General features: G+C 38.1%; 1 protein-coding gene across 3 annotated transcripts in view; it reads right to left on the bottom strand.

Annotated features, from left to right (window-relative positions):
• The window catches only part of PAWR (pro-apoptotic WT1 regulator), an 85,976-nt gene that overhangs the window by 28,785 nt on the left and 36,502 nt on the right, over nucleotides 1–20,689 (bottom strand). For all 3 annotated transcript variants that reach the window (XM_030002626.1, XM_030002625.2, XM_041120418.1), the window contains one exon: nucleotides 14,113–14,241. In XM_030002626.1, coding sequence (XP_029858486.1) covers nucleotides 14,113–14,241 — 129 coding nt within the window. The remainder of the gene's footprint in view (nucleotides 1–14,112; nucleotides 14,242–20,689) is intronic.

Here is a 20,689-nt window from a genome sequence, read left to right as displayed (position 1 = left end):
TTTCTGGCAGGACTTGTGACCCCGTGGGGGACCCACGCTGGAGCAGTGTGCTCCTGAAGGACTGCACACCGTGGAAAGGACCCATGCTGGAGCAGTTCGTGAAGAACTGCAGCCCGTGGGAAGGGCCCACGTTGGAGAAGTTCGTGGAGGACTGTCTCCCGTGGGTGGGACCCCACGCTGGAGCTGGGGAAGAGTGTGATGAGTCCTCCCCCGAGGAGGATGAAGCGGCAGAAAATAACGCGTGATGAACTGACCGTAAACCCCATCCCCGTCCCCCTGTGCCGCTGGGGGGGTTGGTAGAGAATCCAGGAGTAAAGTTGTGCCCGGGAAGAAGGGAGGGGTGGAGGGAAGGTGTTCTGAGATTTGGTTTTATTTCTCATTACCCTACTCTGGTTGATTTGTAATAAAGTGAGTTAATTTTCCCCAAGCTGAGTCTGTTTTGCCCGTGACGGTAATTGGTGAGTGATCTCTCCTGTCCTTATCTCGACCCACAAGGTCTTTGTTGTATTTTCTCCCCCCTGTCCAGCTGAGGAAGGGGAGTGATAGAACGGCTTTGGTGGGCACCTGGCGTCCAGCCAGGGTCAACCCATCACATACACGCATTTTCTGTCTCTAATTACTTCACGGGATAAATTCCAGCTATTCCAACTATTAATTACCTGTCCAACTGTGAAGAAAAAAATCAAATATATTAGTACACCAATTATTAAACTGTGGCACAATTTTAGGTCAGACTTATTTCATATCATGTTAATATAATTTAAAAATCTTAACATAAGGGGTTTTTATCTGTTCTTACATAATTCCACAGTTGCAAAGGTATCAAAGTTTTGTATGTAGAAAAACCTCAATAGAATATGTAAGTTCATGGTGGTTCTCTGCCTAAAAACCAGCATGAACTAAATCTAATGCTTAAATTTTTGGTTTGCTTCTTGGCCAAAAAGGTTTACACACCTATTTGTATTTTTATACAAATAAATGGAGGATTTTAAAGTTTATTAGTTCTTATACTTCACCCGTATCTCTTAATCAGCTTTAAAATAGACATTAATAACACAGAATCAGAGAATGGTTAAGGTTGGAAGGGATGTTATATTACATATATTACATACTTACATGTAAGTATTTTTATATATTTTCTCTTGTTAGATTGTAGCATATTGTTTTCATGTTGAGTGATAAACATAGTCATGTGATTTAAGACTATAGAGGTTTCAAAATTATTACCTGTAACTTGTAAAGCAAATTAAACCAAAGTATTACAGATGAAAATTTGCTCAGAAAAAAGAGACACCAACATGAGAAAATGAAAGAAATACAGTGCAAATATTACTTCCACCTAGTGATCAGCCTGTGTAGTGAGCTAAACCCCAAAGGAGTGGGGAAAAAGAAAAAAAGAAAAAAACCAAAACATACTGGAGAAACAAATTTCAGTCAAAGTTAAATGTCCTCAATTCTCTTCACTTACTTAAGTGAACCTTAACATTATTTTTTTACAGCCTCATCTACTACCTTTAATTAATATGTAATTAATAAGGACTTCAAACAAGAACTAACATAGACATGCTAAAATGCCTGTGTGCAAGTGATACATATTATTCCTACGAAGTTATGACTCATCTCCCTGTTTACATAGAGCCAGGAAGCCACAGAGAAACACTGCAAGAACATCTAGGGAATCAAATTAGACATCTAGCACGAAGGTAAGTATCCTCAATTCCCACCTATGAAGAAATCTATCAAGGACATTAGGTAAGAGGAAAAAATTAAAGAAATACCTGCAGGTAAAACAAGTAACTCCCAGGGAAGACAAGTGTCTTCAAGAAGAAAACAGCGCCCAAAAATAAGGAAACCAGAAATACTAAAATATACAGAGTTTTTTTCTTTATTTGTTATTTTCCATTTCTATGCCCAAGCAATATTCAACACCAAAGAGCCAGAAGAAGAGTTCAGGACAAGCACTTGGAACAAAAACTATGAAGGAGCTGATTAGATCAGGCTGACAAAGCCTGAGTAGATCTCAGGTGACTCACTGACAGAGCAGAGCTGGAAAAATAATCAGACAGACAGTGATTATATCCAACATATGACCTTCATGGATCAGTGTTGAATAGTCATAAACTGAAAAGGTAGGCTTCCTAAAATTCCCTGAGAAGAAAGGGAACTGGGAAATACTTGCACAAAGCTCCAAAATTCAATGTGTCAGTCATAAAAAAAATAATCAATACGTTTCCAGAAACCTGAGGAATACCTCCAACATGTAAGCAAAAAGCACAGGATCTAAAACACATAACTTGACACTGAAATAGGAGAGCATTTTAAAAAAAGATATAATTCAGATGGACATAAACCTTTACAGCTCAGAGAAATTAAGAGAGTATTCTCAGTTCTTAAGGGTCTTCTGCAATCTAAATGATTATATGATTCTAGGATTTTGAGTCACAGAAGAGCTAAGTCACAATATGAAACCCACAGCAGAGATGACAGTGAAAACACAAACAGAATTTGCTGAAGTACTTTATAGCAAGTGTAAATACAAAATCCTGCACGGAGCTTTGTGCATAGACCCTTCACACCGCACTACCCTGTGTCCAGACATACAAACAGACAAAATACAATTTCTCAAAATTATTTTTGATGGAATTTGTCTCACATTTTACAGAGCTTTGTAACTTTTTCAACCACACCTTAGAGTGCCAAGCTGCTTGTTGACTAGTCCACACAGTGGTTTGCACACTATGTAGTAGAAACACAACTAGTGATAAAAAAGCTTCTTCCTTAGTGGAACCAGTTTAAAACAACGAGCCCTCATGCCCACCTCTACTCAGTGCTGGTTCCCAGAAAAGAGAAGAGGCCCTTGTCGGTGAGTTTACCAGCAGAATGGGCCTGACAGCTTCTACTAACAAAAGAGTAAACGGAGGCAGACAACCCAGAGACTACTCTATGGCTCCAAAGCCAAGTGACATAAGAGTCGCCACATCCATACTCCAAAGCACTTGACAGTGGATCTCCTCCATGTCCCATGTGGTTTCCCTAAGAAATAATAATCTGTAGGTTCCCCCCCAGTCAAAAGCATCTCAAATACTGAGAGGGCTGAACTACAGCCCAAAGCAGTGTTTTCATAGCATGAAACCTAGGTCTGTCTTGCACACCCTAGCACGTTGATTAAGGGCATGCTTTCTGAACTAGCAAAGGCTAGTAATATCCTCGTAGCACTACAGAGGCAGCCAAACCTGGTGCTGTGATGTTCATACTACATGCAAGGACTGGCTCTTGGCACATTATTCCTCAAACAGTCCCTAGGTATGATATAGGAGAGCCCTAGGTAGCATGAGCCAAAACCATGCCAGAAAACCTTGCTAATAATTAAGCCATAGGCTTTATCGGCAGTGCAGCAGTTGAGCTCACACCCAGGTCTTGCTGTTTTTAGCAGTATAAACTTAGTCAGACTGTCTCCACCAAACAACCCTGAATTCCAGATTCCTCCTCCGTCCTGAGCCATCACATTAATTACACCAGACTACAAGGATGTAGAGAAGCAGGCTCCCCCGCCATCCACACACCACTACGGAACTGGAACGTGCAGCTTCTAAACGCACAAGCACATCTGCATAACTACTACCACTATGATATTCTCTAAGTTAGTATGAATAACACGAATGTATGAGCCGTGTTACAAAAATTTTTGACAACCATTGCTATCTCTATTTCTGCAGAGCTGTATAAATATCTGCTCATCTTTCTGCAATAGTGAGCAAGTTGTGTCCCCTCTCCACCTTGCACAAAGACATTCACAGCACGGATCCCCTTGGTCCACGTAGGCTCCTGCAGAAGAGCATCCTCCTGCTCTGTACATACCCCACAAGTACTTATAACTTTGTTACCTAGGCTTCAGACTTGTTCCTGGCATGAAAGCAGTATTAATGAAAAATCTCTCTCTAGAATAGAATAGCAGAAAGTGCAGGAATCAGGAGTATTACCATACCTTACAGAAGCTTTTGCTATCAGTCGGGCTATGTCATCTATTTGTACAAGCAGATACGGCAGGAAGTCCTTCCTTTTTCAATAAATTTGTATTTACCCGAGGACTCTTCTTCTACGGAAACCTCAACTAAAGTGTACCATTATGCTCTACGGGATCACATTCCCCACCCCAAGAAATTTTAAGAGAAGACTGGGCAGAGATATCCACTTAGACATCATCGTTTTTGACAGCCGACCAGAATTTCCATATTGACTCTTTCAGAGCTAAAACAACCTTCTCAAAACAGCATTCAGTTAGCTGAGTTAAAAAGTGATGCCAGTCCAAAAAAGAAAGCACATGGGAAAGAAAAATTAATTCCTTCACATGAGGCCCCTGCTGACTGCTCAAAATATTAGCTGGGAATTTGAGAAACTGCTTCCTATTCTTTATGTCTCTATGAAGGCTCCAAACCAGTGTAACACCAGCTAATGCACCAGCTTATGCAATTCTGGGGCATAGCTTCATGAACTCAACAGTGAACGAAACCAACAGTGCAACACCGAAACAAACACTTGCTCATACAGGCTGAGTACATAGCAGCAACACCTCTAGAGAAGAAAAAAGAGAGAGAATAAAAGTTAACAAAGCCCCCAAGAAATAAAATCTTAATGGAAGGATCACAGCCGAACTGGAGAGAAACTACAAGGAAGAAATCGTAACTCACACACTTTGCTTCCCACTTGGTCTGCACAAGGATTTAGAAAGTACTTGAAGAGCAAGCTGTGCTGAAACCCCTGCAGTTCCGAGGCACAATGGTGAATCTAAAGCAGGAGTAAAAAGCCTCCACACCACCTTGCCTTCACAGATACAGGCTTGATTCAGTTTTAGTTTTCATGCAGGTCCTGTCATGAATAGTTGTCCATGTGCACAGGCACACAGAACCAAGTATTCAATTATAAGAGACTTAATGGGTACGTTTAACTTTATTTACTGGGAGTGAAATGCATTCCTGAAACAAAATTTTAAAGCTTAAACCAGTTATCCACTAAATTAAATTTTAAGGAACACAGATGTTAAAAATGTTCATCATTTCGTATTTCTTTCTAGGAAAAGCAAGGTTTGCTTGTCAAAGGTAATCAAATTTATGCTGACAATGATCAGGCACTGAACACGAATGATGCCTTCCACAAACAAACGGAACGATTCCTCTTTTTGATCAGTCGTTATGAGGACAAACGTTGGTAACTATGTCCTAGTATTTCCCTACAAGAGCGGAGGTCAGATGACTCAAAGTAGGGATGCCCAACCTGCATCCCCAAGGCTACGCATCACCAGCCAAACAACTTCATCTGGCTGGTAGCCAGTTTACAGCCACCCGCTTTCCCTTCGGTCTCGCATTAGTAACTGCTAGCTCTCAGCTTCATGATTTCTTAGAGGCAAAGGGGACTGTGGTTTCACTTGTAAGCACTTTCTGAAAGCAGCGGTATTAGATAGTGCACGCGCAATATAGTTGAATCAGATTTGCTGAGCAAGTGCAGATCCTTTGGGAACGTAAAACCCACTGAACATGCATGGATCAGCAGCACTACACATAGGCATACATATACTAAATTTGCTCACATGAGAGGAGAGGAGGATGATTTTGGCAGAGAAACCTATGCTGCTACAACAATGTCCATTACATAGCCCATTCAGCTGAGAAATCCAGACTCCACTGTTTCAAAATTCAGTTTCTACTAAAACACACACAATTTAACTAAAAACTAGCAATCTCATTTTTGCAAAACAATTCATTCAGTGTCCTTAAATACTTCAGTTATACCAGACAAGACCACCATGCAACACTATTACTCCTAAACTCAGAGGAGTTACCTTGCAGATTAATTAAAAAGTTACTACTCGGGGTGGGGTTTTTTCCAGACTCGCAGTAATACAGACAAAAAGCATTTAAAGAAAATTAAGACTGCAAAGTCAACCAATTCAGTACAGGTCAGGAAGATGCTGACTTCTGCAACCTTCATTCAAATTCTTACAACTACATGCATCATGATACTGCCTTTCCTGACATCACCACACGATGTATTTTTCCACAAGATCTCTTAGGTGGAAACAAAGAAGAGTACTCAGTGACTAGTGTTCAGTATTTTGCATTTGCCTGTTTTTCACAAAGTGACCACCATGCCTTATTTACTGCTATTAATATACTCAAACTGCTCTGAGAATACATGCCCATATTGCTAGAAACTACTTGAGTGATGGCCTGATCATACGTGATCATGGAAAGATGGAAAGATGAAATTCCTGTGTTCCTGTTTTCCTTACACAGATCACAGGAATATTTTGGGTCTCCCAAGCCATACCAACCCATGGCAGTTAAACATCTGAAGCACCTGGTTCATTTCATGAACTGTACAGGACAGCAAATTCCCTGCAACTGGTGTCACTTACCTTGAAAACACTGCACACACAGGATTGACTTTAGATGCAAATATATTTTTAAAATTAAGTGATCTTTTAATACTTAAACGACACTGAATTTGAATACTTTTCACCCATTTTTATGGGAACATTTTTAGACATACAATAAGATTTCCTCACGAGTCTTTCTATTGCATTCACTATTATTAAGTGCTCTGTAAATACTAAGGACTGTTTTCATACCATCTCTGTGAGGTGGATCACATTCTTAATCTGCAAATAAAACCCCCAAGATTAATATTAATCTGGTAATTAATTGTCAAATATTAGAGTCCCACAACCTGATTTGGGAGAATTACATACAACTTCATGTACACAAACACAGATCCTCCTACTTTACATATTTCTGTATTTTAATCACATTTTATTTAAATTTATTATATTATATATATATACACACTCACTTTTTTAAACAATACCAATATTATAATCACATTGTTATGTAAAATAATCTTTGGCCCAACATCTGAAGAAATATAACACAGAAAATAAAACACATGCCTTAATACATTTGGGCATGCCCTGTAGCACAACTGCATTTCTACAGACAGAAATTAACACCAAGTAACATCATGACAATATACTTATAAAAGATTAATTATTACTCTTGAATGCATGCACGCAGTTCTCCTTTGCAAGAGCTACATGAAACATAGATGCAAAGCATCTTTGAAAGCTGTGGTCAGGTATGAATAGATATGAATATCATTACCACATACTTTGGATAATGAGAGTAATTGCAAAATGATGCTGTATGACATTACACTGCTGCGCAAAATAAAAAGCCAGGAAATGCAAAGTAGACAGGTATAAACTGCAATGCCAGTTGAGAAGCTTATTTGGCAGCATATTCTTGGCAAAAGATTCAAGTACAAAACTCTGGGGAAGCTTGTGTCAAGCAGGTTTTCAGCTCTGTTTCCTAACACAGATGCACGTAATACTTCAGTTCCCTGCACGCCTCGCAGTTTGTCACACAGCTAAGAAGTCACTAGAGACTTTTATTCCCTATTTTTATTTTTACTTACTGCTTTCAGCATAGCTTATAAGGTACCTCTATTCAATATTTACATAACTATTTCTAACACTGGCGTAAATCACTGCTTCAGAAAATTTCAACGTGTTGCATCCCATCTGAAGTAAAGGATGGTATTTAAGCAATCGGAACTGCACCAGAGCACTTTTGTGGGAATACCTTTAGACCACATTCCTCTTAGAAATTGCCTACAATGTTCTGGTGAAATGTAAAGCTTTTTTAGAACAAAAGGTTAAAAAAAGATCAGATGTGGTTTTCCTTCCATTTTCATAGGCTCTTGGATGACTTACGACTAAACACACAAGTCATGGTCATCTAAATGGTCATGCTAATAAATCAAGTTTAGATGACTTCACCAGCCATCTAACCCATCCACTACTGAAGTTAACTATGATGGACCCAATCTGCTGTGGCACTATTTTATAATTATACCATTAGGTGAATGCTGATTATGTAGACATTTCATCCTATCCTCCAGTCAACATAGATTCTTGCAAAGGTACTGGTTAATTTCTACACTGAACAGAATGAATATCCAAGCATCTATCACAAGCTAATCTCTTGCAGAGAACAAAAACCTACATTGCTGCTACTGAGAGGAGTGAGAGCAATCCAAGACATGGCAATACTACTGTGTATGCAAGTCAGTGTTGTGGAGCTGAAAACTAGAGCAACTTCTCCTTTTGTTGTCTTGGATTAACAGCTCCACAAGAATTCAGTACTAGGGTCAAGGTTTAGCCTGTCTACTAATGCACATAATTTGAATTTATTTCAAGAATATGGTACAACAGAGTATAAAGACAAGGTTCAGTGCTACAGATGAAGTGACACTTTTTGTCTAGCAAATCTGTCTAGCATTGTTGACTGTGATGCATCTTACAAAGTTGTATAAAATAATTTGGTAAGATTCAACACCTTCATTTCTTGAATTTCTTGTTGCTGCACAATCTAAGAGCAATACAGGTACTCCAAGAAATGCACATTACAATTGCATACTCAAAACAAATTAATGGTTGGAACAAGATGATCACAATTTCTAACTAGAGTGTGTCTTGAATGAGGTCCTGGGCTTTGCAGCACTATATAATATGCAATCATGTACAGCAAAACAGTTGGTGTGGCTTAACAAAAAGAGTAAAGTCATGCCTCCCACTGGGGTCCCAGGCTTCAGAACACTTGAGAAGCAAAATTCCCCTACTACTTTTGTGCCAGCAATACAAATTCAGAAGCAGGTTTCTAGCAGATGACATTAGAGAGATCTTTGGCAGTCAATCCAGACACAAAAGGTATTGTTAACTGTGACAGTGATGATCTGCAGTTTCTTAACTTGGAATTAAGAAATACACTGGACAAATTTTGCCACTGTGTAGCAATAATAAAGATCAGCATTCCCTTTTTACAGCAGGATACTCTAAATTATTCTCATTTTTATAAATTGTTACCTTTCACTTGAAGGATTCAGGGTATTTATTTCACAAAGGTTGAACCTCATTATCTAAGGGACTCAGAGCTTCCCCTTTTCATGCCCACAGGCACAAAAATTGGTTATCTCACACTCTCTCTAATTGATCCCTATTTCCAAGTTAAGTTAGCGGGGGGGGGGGGGGAAATCATTCTGACATGCTTGGTCCAAGTTTGCCAGGAAGAGGAAAGGCTTCAGCTGATCTAATTTTAGATGCCTACATTTGATCTAGTGAGACCCCTTTTGTCATCAGTGGGGAGAAAAACACACACCTAGAACACAGTAAACCCCATCTCTATGCTAATTTCAAAAATAACTCTGAAGATCTCAAATACCTTGTTGTTTCTTGGTGCTTTTGCCAATACATATTTACTCAACTATTTCCCTATCTTACACTTACATGTCAAACTGTTCACAGCCGATGAAATTTTTTGCAGTGTGTTCATACAGTGCACAGCACAACAACTAGCATTCACACACACTACAACATTTGAAATAAAACGCGAGCAGAAAGGAACTAAAGATAACATGAAGCAAAGGATTTCAAACTCCTTCCAAGGTATTGAGAATGACAGTTCTGTGTGATTATGGTATAGCTTCCAGAAAAACAGCTAGCTGTGAATTGAAGATTTTAAGGGATGGAGGACCTACACATGTACCTCCCACTGCAAGGCTTTATGTTGGCTTTGGATTAATATTCTCAGCCTTCCCAATTTGCTCCCCAATTTTCCAAGAACACCATAAAGTAATACAGACACCACAACATGATATCACACTCGGGTATCTCTTCTATAATGACATGGAAATTATGTTAACCCTACTGCCACAGGATTACACCAAGAAGGGTGCATATTTATGCATTTAGTCTCCTAAAATATTCTCCAAACAACTGAATTCCAGGAGGCAGGTGACCATGGTATCAGCACAACCTGAATGCCTTGATGTAAAGTTTAAGGCCTTGTATATGGTGGGTTTTGGTGGGGTTTTTTTGAGCATTAGCACAATATTAGCATTTGTCCACATTCTGGAACTCAGCAAGTCTTCAAAGAGACTTAAAAAAAAAAAATCATCAATAAACCAATTATTTTTCCAGACAAATTTTGTAGGTTTTTTGATGCAAGTTTTCTTTATACTGCATATATATTAACACCTTCTTCAATTAAGAGAGATGTTCATTACCCTGAACACAGTATCGTTTCTGTCCAGCTGCAAGAAAGACATTGCTGTCAAAATAGTTTCACACCATTTTCAATTTTACCGTCTCTGCTAAGCAAGCGCTAGATTTATATAATTGCCAAACTCCACTGATTCCTAGTTGAAGTAGTAACTTTAACTATGCTTGGCCTTAGCATTACAAATTTTTAGCTAAGAGTTCTAAGCTTCATTACATATAACTTATCACTCTCAGTCTGCATCCCCATACACATCAATGAGTAGTCCACAGCACTGTGACTCAAGCTGAGAACCACTGAATTGCAGCATTAAAAATAGGAGGAAAATCAAGCAAGGAAGTCAGAGCCAGATGTAACACTTGTGTTTGGTAGTGGATCTAGTGCTGATTCACCTGGTGAGGTGTGGCTTTCCACACTATATTTTGCTCAAGTAAAGTAACAGTTCTGATTGTAATTGTTTTTCAGTGTTTGTAACATTGCCAGACATATCATCTTCCATATTTCCAATGTAAAATAATTGAGAAGCTGATTTCTGCTTAGTTCTGCTTCAGGGAAAATACTCTCAGGTCTGGTATATTTTTAGACCTATTCTTAAACAAATCTCCTATCTCTGTGCTTTGGATCAAGGACTTCAAATTCAGCCAGAGTTTTCAAAAAACATGTGTTTTGCCCATGAGAAGGAGAACAGCAACTTCTGAAAATGTTAAAGCAGAACTGAAAGATCAGGTTAAGGATTGGAAATAAAACCTTATTAGCAATGTATTTGCCCATCAAACTTGAAGTCAATAACTGTCTTGTTCACCATAGTCACAGTAATTATACGTTTACAGATTTGTTAAAATGGTAATAAATGGACAAATCCGTGAAAACATCTGTAACTACAGAAATGTATTTATTCTGCTTAGTAGATAGAACTAGAAGAAACAGATAGAACTAGAATAAATATTGGTCAATGGCAACTAGAATTGACTGAATTCTTAATCCAAAACATGAACTCTACTTTTAAGAACAGAATTAGGCTTAACTTGCATAGAGTAGAATCAAAAGGAAACCAAGTCATCAAATAACACTGAAAGAACACTGTCAAATTCTGTTCAAATTGGGCAAGTTGTAAGTCTTCTAATAAAAAGCAAGTTGACACGAGTCAGTAATAAACTGATTAAGTCTTAGCAGCTACAACTTTCTAGGGTTCCATCTGTTCTGTACATGTGCCACCCTGGGTCTTTGCCAGATCTGAGGCCTGGGACTTTCTTCTGTATTGTCAGTGACAGGACACCCCTGCTGTGCTCTGTCAACAAAGTAGTGCCTGTTTGAATACAGAGGTGACGAACTTGGAACCATGTGGGATACAATTAATACAGACAGCCTGGTAAATAGAAACTGAGATTGTTGGTCAAGAAGAATAGAAAATATGGATGAAAAAAACAGGGCATGGGAATATAGCCAAAGCACTAAGTAATAATACCACTAGGGGAAACTAAAAGTGACAACTTTTGGAATATTTGCTGAAGAAGTTAAACCAGAATGAACACAATAAGAAAGAGTGTAACAAACAACTTGGAATAAGCATAAAAACATTTCAGAATGAGGAATCCTGCCAAGAATCTGCAAAGACAATAGGTAAGTTGTAAGAGGCATAATCAGAGGAGACAGTTTCTCTGCAGAAATATTTTTGTTGCTCTTCACCATGGAAAAGCATGGTAAGGTTCTCACATCAGAGCACTTCTTCATGGAAGACTCAAACGGTCTGTTTCAAACAGAAGCACTGGTAGAACTTAAAAACAAATTAACAAAATGGAAAAAGAAGCTAGTTGCCAGAATGAGAAGGTACTGACTCCTTGAGCTTTGAAGAAACTATTGATGTTACTGAAAAATGTAATAGCTAAACTACTCAAGATCATATACAATCTGCCACTTAAAACTGCCCTAGTACCAGTGGTTAACATAATCACCATCTTTAAGAAGATTCTGAAGCAGACCAGAGAACTACAGACTAATAAACTTGATATTTATACTGAATAAACTGGTGCTAGTAAGTCTAAAACAGTTAGGGAATAAGTGAGTAAATACAATACACTGTGGGAAGAGTCACCAGGGCACTTGTAAAATAGCTACACTTCACAAATCTAATACAGCTTTTTTAAGTTAAAAAATGTCCAGAAGAGAAAGTTGGTTGACAGCCTACTGAATTTCAAGAAGGCATTCCCCAAAGCCTCTTAAAGAAATTAAGCTACACTAGAATAAGAGCCAACATCCTTTTGTGAATAAGTCACTGGTGAGAAGACAGGAAACAACGGTGGACCCTGCTGGTCAGCTTTCGCAGTGGATGGGAGTACCCAGAAGAGTTCCGCAGGAACCTGGTCAGGGACCTGTGCTTTTCAATATATTTGGGGCAGAGATGTCCACAGACGCTATTCAGAACAGAAAAGATAAGGGTCAACTGTGAAAACATGCAGGATTTCTCTACTGGGAGTGGCTAGGAGGTGAAACAGGAGATGAAATTTGGTGTACATAAGCACAAAGCGAGAAAAAAGGTAAAAATGCTTCTTAATTTGCATATGCATCAGCCTCTGAGCTTGTTATTATCACTCACAGATAACTCCAAAATGTTAAGTTAGAGTAGACACACACAAAAAAAGTAAACTCGGTGCTCAGCAGGCAAACAGGCAGGTATCCGGAACTGTCAGGAAAGAAACAGAGAACAAAACAAAAACCACTATTAAACCACTCTACAACTGCATGCTGTACTGAATGAACTCTTCAGTTCTGTTTTCTGATCCCAAATAAAAATATAGTCAAACTGGAAAAAGTACAGAATGTTATTGAATATCTCCTGTACAAGGAACAACTAAATAAAATAGAATTCTTCAGCCTAGAGAAAAGGCAGCTGAGAGGGGCCGTGCTCTTTCTGCAGCACTCGGGCACATAGAGGAAGCAGTTGTTCCCCATGTCTTCCACTGGGACACCTTGGTAAAATCACATGGAAACAGATGGCAAATGACAGGTTCAACTTAAACAAAAAGGAGGTTGTTCTTCACATTCCCGGTAATTAAGCTGTAGACTTCTCTGCCATAGGCTCATCTGAATGTTAAACGCTAACATGAGCATATGAAAGACTGGGCAAAATTTTAGAAGGAAAGCACATCCAAACCGACTAAATTCAGTGATGCCCCCTCTGGTTATGGGTGGTTTGAAAACTATGACCATGTGCTTGCTCTTATCGTATATTTTTCTCCCTATGCGTGTGCTATTGCCTCTGTTAACAGAGTCAACAGGCAGAGCTGGATAGCCTCAGTGTGTACAGCTGGGTTTGCACATGCTGTTAGGTAACAGAAAGGGAGGAGAAACAAGACAGGCTGAAGAGACTAAGGGCACGAATGGAAAGAGGCAGAACATTTGCCACAGGTAGTACAGTATGCAGGAGAGGTGTACTGGGCATAACTGGCAATGTTTTGATGAAGGGGGTGGGCTGCAGGACTGAGTGTAACCTTTGGTGAGGGGATTGGAGAACAAAAAAAAAAAGGAGAAGAGATTTCACAGAGGCAATGGGTGTCTTCCCTAAGAGTGTGCGTGTTTGTTTCAATCCCAGAATCAGTAATTAGAAGTTTGTTAATTGACAATAAATTAAATTAGGAAATTGGGTCTTAATCTGAAAAGTCTACCTCCAATTAATTCAATATTCTAAACCCATGAGTATTTTTCACTTGAACCTCCAGGTTTCTCTTCCTCTCATTAAATAGTAAGTTCTGTGGTGAGCATCAACACCATTACCTTCAAAGTCCCTACAGAAATAGAGAATTCTGTTGTCAGAACCAGTTTTCAGTAGTGGTGAGTCTGGGGAATGGAACCTCACACCCTGTTTTTAGTAATGTGACAACTCCTGAACTTCATGTTTGTTTCCATATAGGGTATAATTTACTGTTAAGTAGGAATACAAAGAAGGCAGCAGTACGAGTTTTAAATCCGAGTAAAATATCAAAATGAACAAGTGTTAAGATCTCACCTGTAATAAGTATGAGCCAGGGGTATCTCCACTGGAAGTCTCATTTTGTATCGTATTCTGTTGGGTAATAGCATCCTCCTTCTTCCGCTCCTTCTGCCCTGCTTCATCATCTTCATACTCATCGAGGCTCTAAAATCAGAAATACTCAGTTATAAAATAGTTTTTCTCTGTTGCTTCACATGCTTCCCATATTTCACAAAATTCATGCATCAGTGAATATTTTCAAAGATTAATTTCATATGTCAGAAAAGCTTAATTAAATGTTTAAATGCTTTTCTTTCCGTGGATATTGATATCACCAATACAAGAATAAAGTTTGACAACTAACTGCTTTTTCTTCATCACAAAAATAAGAAATAATCAAATCAAGATCCAACTTGACAAAGCTTTAAGCAACGTTTTCCGAGTTCAGTACTAATCCTGCTGTGAGCAAGAGCTTGGACTATACCTGAGGTCCCTTCTGTTTGAAGGACTCTACAATCCCGCTCGTCATAAGCAATAATTTTACCACTACATAAGAGATTTTGAGGAAGTACAGAAAAGGAAAAAAAGAGTTAATTATACTCATCAGCTGATCTTTTTTTGACACAGTGGCATCTACTGAGACTGAAGTGTCAGTCTCACCCATTTTAATTTTGCTCTCCTCGTTTTTGGTTTTGTCTTTGAAAATTTACCATTGAAAATTAGTCATTTTTAAATTAGTTGGACAGTCATTAATTACTAACCATTAACACATATATAACATTTTGGCTCTTCAACACAAATGTTTCGTACTAGATTTGCTGAAATACTTGATTCAAAAGGATTAAGTTTCCAAAGCACTGACTGTTGCCAGGTGAGAGAAAGGAAAAGTAAATAAATAAATAAATATTGGTAACACTGCCTCTGCTCTAACTCAAAGCCACACTGAGGCCAAGGTAGAAATGTGAGGACTCAACCAGCTTTGGACCAAGTCAGCTATGGCTAGATCGTTTAGTTTAATGTACACGAATTTACAGAAAGAAAAAAACCACAATCTCATGTTTGGAAGACCAGCTTGAAGCAGACATGAAGCTCCCAAAAAATTTGACCACAACATCACAAGCTATTTGCCAGCATTCTGCATTAAAACAAGAGGTGTGTGAGACCTACTTACAAAACCACAGGGAACTAACCATTCTAATACCTCAGAAAAAGCTTCTAGATTAATGTGCAATTGCTTGTGAAACAGCGAACAGGGCTACAAGAGAACAAAGATGAATGTCAAATTACTTCAGTGGAAGTTTCTAATGCACAAAAACCAAAATCACTATTCTGAGGCTTAGATACTGATGACCTCTGATATCTTATCCAAGGGATACAAAACTAGTCAAAAGCAGACAATGAGAATGCTGGATGTAGTATTTTTTATTTTTTAAAAAGAAAACCACTGTTATTTACCAGCTGAAAATAGCACTAGCATATAAAAAACTAACTTTAGCTGCTCCAAAGCAAACACTATGGTGATAGAAGTGCTAGAAAACTGACAAACTAGAAACTTACATGTTTCCAAAAGTGAACATAATAAAGAGAACATAAGTGAACCTGAATAAAGGTCATTTAAATTCTCTACAGCACTCATGGCAGAATACTAATGCAATTTCACCAGTCTACTTCTAACCAACATTTTAATGCAACTGGTGTAGACCTGTCTACTTCTATCACTAGAAACAGGCATATTTGAAAGATTATTAAGGCTGAATCATTATACATTCAAAAAGACTTTCAGTAAGTGGTCTTTTCAAATAAAATAATTATAAATAAGTATTTAATTTGGTTCTCTCAGGTCCATTTTTAACAAAGCCTTTAAAAAACACTATCATGGCACATTCTAGGAGATCATCTTTAAATCAACATCCTCTATCTTTTATCAACCGTAAGGTTTAAAAATTTTGGTTACATAAGCTTAAGTATGTATCCTAATCTATCCCATTATCCTAATAATCCATTCTGAAGTGACAAAATAAGAAATAATGAGCCACTACTGTGACAAGAAATGGAGTAATCTTCAGCTCCTACAAAACTAGTCTCGTTCCAAAAGAACTACGAGGCTCACAGAAGGTAGCACATAAGACTAACATCATGCAGATGAAGAATGATACTGTGTTAGAAAAACAGGAAAACTTCTGGATTGTTCTTCTGGTCTCCAAGTTGTTCATGTACGAGAATGGAGATCCCAGATAAACTCAAAGGAAAGAGATAGCTTGACATGAGTTTGAAATAGCAGCCTCTAACAAGTGTAGGAGAAAACCAACTGGAGACAGAAGAGACCAGTAATCTTCACACAACTCAAAAAAGCTTTGCATTTTCAAGGAACAACATTCTTTAAGGAGAAGCATAAAGCTCAAATTACAATACCGTAGGTAAAAAAAGAAAGAAAAAAAAAAGTCTTTGTGGCGACTAAGTAGACAAGCGCTCCTTTCTTCACAAATTCTCTCCTTCTTCAGAGACATGCTTCTCACAAGCTTTCCAGAGACCATCAGCATTCCACAGAAATATTTTTCTCTGAATACAATTACATCTGTGAGGAAGAATGTTCTTCTCTCTTTCGATATAAGATCACCTGCTACTAACTATTCTCTTAGCAGTTTTGGACAGGAACAACATGTCTTCATCCGATACGAAATTTCCAGCCACAAAATTTTAAACTAAGCATTTCAGTTAGGATTTGTCAGCGATGTCCATTCCCACCCTTTCCCTTCTTCTCAGGAAGGTCCAAGATCACAAAAGACTGCTAATCTATACCATCAAAAGGTATTCAACCCCCCCAAATAATCTGTATTTCCAAAGTTAAAGGCTTTCTTCCCAAGCAGTGACCAGTTAGATAAGCAGTTTATGTAAATCTAATTTGGAGCATATAACCTCTGCTTTAAAGGCTACTGGGGCCAAGCCAGCTGGGTCCAACACAAGTTTGAGTGGTGAGAACCACAGAAGCAGCGGGTTTTTATTACTTGTTACAGATGAGGTAGAAGAGTCATAGACAGGTTGATCCTCACCATTTGCAGCCCATGTGGCACATTTGGCTAGGGTTGCCAATGCCTTCCTGCCCTAAAGCAGATTACTAGTCACTGTCAAGGACCTTCTGTGGTTTCCCAAACACAAAGGTTATGTTCCCCTTCCAAACATACAGACAGGCACGTACCCACACACTAATGTAAACCACGTCCATGAAATGCCTGCTAAGCACAAGTCAACATGATAACTATGGAATTTTAACATTTTACTGCTTTTTACTGAAGTTCTTAAGTTTTGTTTCAATAACCATTAGCCTTAGTAAGGAAAACCATTTCTTTTGTCTCACGATGAAATAGGCTTTCTTATGCAAAATACTACTTTACATTCAATAGCCTGCTTATGCACTTCTCCATCAGCTTCAGTTAGATTGCTAATCTTAATGCTATTTATATTCTAAGCTAACTTTCAGAGTAATAAAAATCAATAAAAGCCAAGTTTCAGTTGCTAGATTAATTATTATTGAAAAATTAAAAATGTCCAAAGTGGTGTTACACACTTTAAAACCCATTTTTGTTCAAACTGCCCTGCAGCTGAAACTGCCGTAGCCCACAGGACATTTCAGTCAGATGGATTACTGTGTCGCTCGCATTGGAGGCTTCTCTCAACTGCTACACTTTGCTTTAGAAACTAGTTTCACATCATTGAAAAAGACATAAATGCAGTAATTACTTTCTCTGTCAGCACAGCAGAGAAATGGACTTGTAACCACCGAGGTATAATTCTGACCCATTATATAATTCTCTCTGTCCATTCCCTTCCCCCTGCTTTTTTATTTTGCTGCTAGGCACATACCATTTCAGATTCTTATTTTCCATTAAAATCATCTGAGTTTTGTACAGCAGATATTCAATGTGACATTCCCACATCTGATCCTAATATAAGGAATCCACAGAAATTCTTTAGGTTTTCTAGCATTTCAGTAAATGTTTGAAGCTGTAGTATAAACATTTTTCTGTAAACCTCCAGTATGGAAAATACAAGCAGAATAAGATGCTTTCAAAAGAATCAGACTGATGAAAGAAACAGCCACAAAGATATCCCCACATTCCAGCGCACCACCAGCCTGCAGTTTAAGGAGACACTGTACAAAGAACATTTCTAATGATTCACTGCTTTGCTTCCTATAAACATTTGTGCATTGCTAAGAACAAACAAAAATTGGGGAGGGACTGTCTTTTCCATGAAAACAAGCAGTACTCCTACATGCAAAAGATCAGATTCTGAGCACACACAAGCTGCTCTTGCCACAAGAAATGGTGCTGAGTCAAAATGTCCCTATCCCCATCCCCCTTCCTGCACCAACTTGCTTTTTGCCTTGCAGTTCTGCTGGCCAAGCGCATATCTAAGAACTTCCCAGTTCATTTCATGAAAGGTCAGTCAGGTTAGTTTCAGCAGTTTTAATTACCCCAGCTGATTTTGCCTGAACCAGATACGAGCCCATTCAAACTATTTATTTCGCAAAACTCCAGGAATGGTTACGCTACATCAGCTTTTTAAAAATGATGAGCACTTGAGATAATATATTTAACCAGTGTAGCAAGATGTGCAAGCAGATACTGTCAGTAAAACCCTGTGTTCAACTTCACATTCGGCAATAAATAGAATCTCTACAGCACAAGCACCATCAGTTATCTTGACTTTTTTTTAGCTTCTCAACCGTGCTAACAATCTAGGAGAGGAAACAAATCTAAGCTTCTTCCCACTGCCCCAAAACGACTTTGAACAATTAAAAAAAATTTTTTTATAATCAATTTTACCGCAAGGACATTTTCCATGTTTAGTAAGAGTTCAAAATGCACTATCACAAGTTCGTATCAAGATGCTGGGTAAGTGCAAAGGTTTCCATTAAATGTAAATATTTCCTAAAACCTTCGACAGTAGAAATACAAGACAAGACACAAGAATTGTTTTTAACTCTGAAAAAAATGTAACTAGGCAATTAACTACAATAAAATACATTTTGGGGATCAAAATTATTTTTCCCTCAGCTGATCATTCAGAAAAGCCTGCAAAAGTTAACCGCAAATAAAAGATTACTATTTTACACATCATTTCTTTATAATCACTCTTCTTACTGCAGCACTGGGAACCAAATGCTTCTTTGCTTTACCATGCACAGCTCTGATATCTATTAAATACCATCTTCCTACCTCTTTGCACAGTATCAAACATTTCTGTCATCACCTCCCAAAATACACAGCAAAACAAGCAAAAATCCCAAACCTCAATGATGAGATTATAGTACATTTCCCCTTCATAAACACTATTTTTAATCATACTTTTTAAACACACTTTTATTACAATGTCCAGACAATACCCAAAATATTTAAGTAAAACGGGTTTACAGTAATATTTTTTTTTATTAGAACAACGGGATAATTGGAAAAATTGTGTCTTTTTCCCTAGGTTTTCATCAGGTTTAGCTTGCCTAAGTGCTTTTAATTTACAAGTTGGAAAACATCCTTATAGAGGTGAAAAGAGCTAATGTTATTCATAGGAACTATCTAAAATCTACAAACAGTTTTATGGGTATGGACTATCCAGTAAAAGATTTTATTTTTTTAAGAATACTTGACCTTAATTCTCACATTAAGAGAGTCCAAAAAAGGGTACTGAACTCCAACACCTTATCTGAACGATCTTTGTGCACTTCTGAAGGTCTACATATCCAAATGGAGCAGTCCAATATCAACAATGAGCATGATCACAAGCATGGATTTTTAACCCAGAAAAAGAGTAAAGGCAGGAATCTTTGGTATCTGAGATCAAAAGAGACCTGAATGCAGCAATGGGTCAGTGACCAGCAGGTGGGCCAGAGCACAGCTGACTGCAGCCATGGGATGCGCTCATCCTTGACAGCGCTGCCAACAAAGCCATCCAAAAAGATGAGCATCACTTAGAGGTCAGCGAGATGCACATCTTGCTCTACAAAACTCATAGCATTCATGATTATAAGTCACATTTACATTTTGGTTGAACTCTGTCCTCTTCTCACCCATAATGAGAATTTACAAGTGCCTGCTTCGTATACTCAATTGTATTTCAGAGCAAATACAAATTTGCAGTCTTAAAATCCACTTAGAAATGTTTCTGGGGAAAAAAAAACAACATGTGTTAGAGCAAAATAACAAAGTACTTTGAATTCTTCTAAAGCTTTAAGTAAAACATCAACTACGTAGTCAACACCAGAATGTCAATTATCCTTCATTATAATAACAAAAAGCAGCTATGTTTGCAGTTTGTTATTCAGCAAAATACACTGTTTGGCCACCACTGTCTTCAAACATACCACAAGAATGAGTTCAAAAGTCAAATGTTTAACTTAAACTAATCGCCAAAAAATCCTTTATCGCAAGGCTTGTCACGAATGATTGGTGGAAATGCCTAATTTAACTACTTACTACGTGATATTAATATTAAAGTCACAGAGTAGAATGCCAGGGATACAAGAGAAACTGCAAAAGACAAGCTATCTAGCATTATTAAAATCCTTCTAGAAAAAACGAAATAAAAAATATGGATTGGCAAGCTATCAGAATTAAGC

This window comes from Aquila chrysaetos, chromosome 26, assembly GCF_900496995.4.
Source record: "Aquila chrysaetos chrysaetos chromosome 26, bAquChr1.4, whole genome shotgun sequence".
NCBI classification, from domain to species: domain Eukaryota; kingdom Metazoa; phylum Chordata; class Aves; order Accipitriformes; family Accipitridae; genus Aquila; species Aquila chrysaetos.
This window is presented reverse-complemented; position numbering and strand designations above follow the sequence as displayed.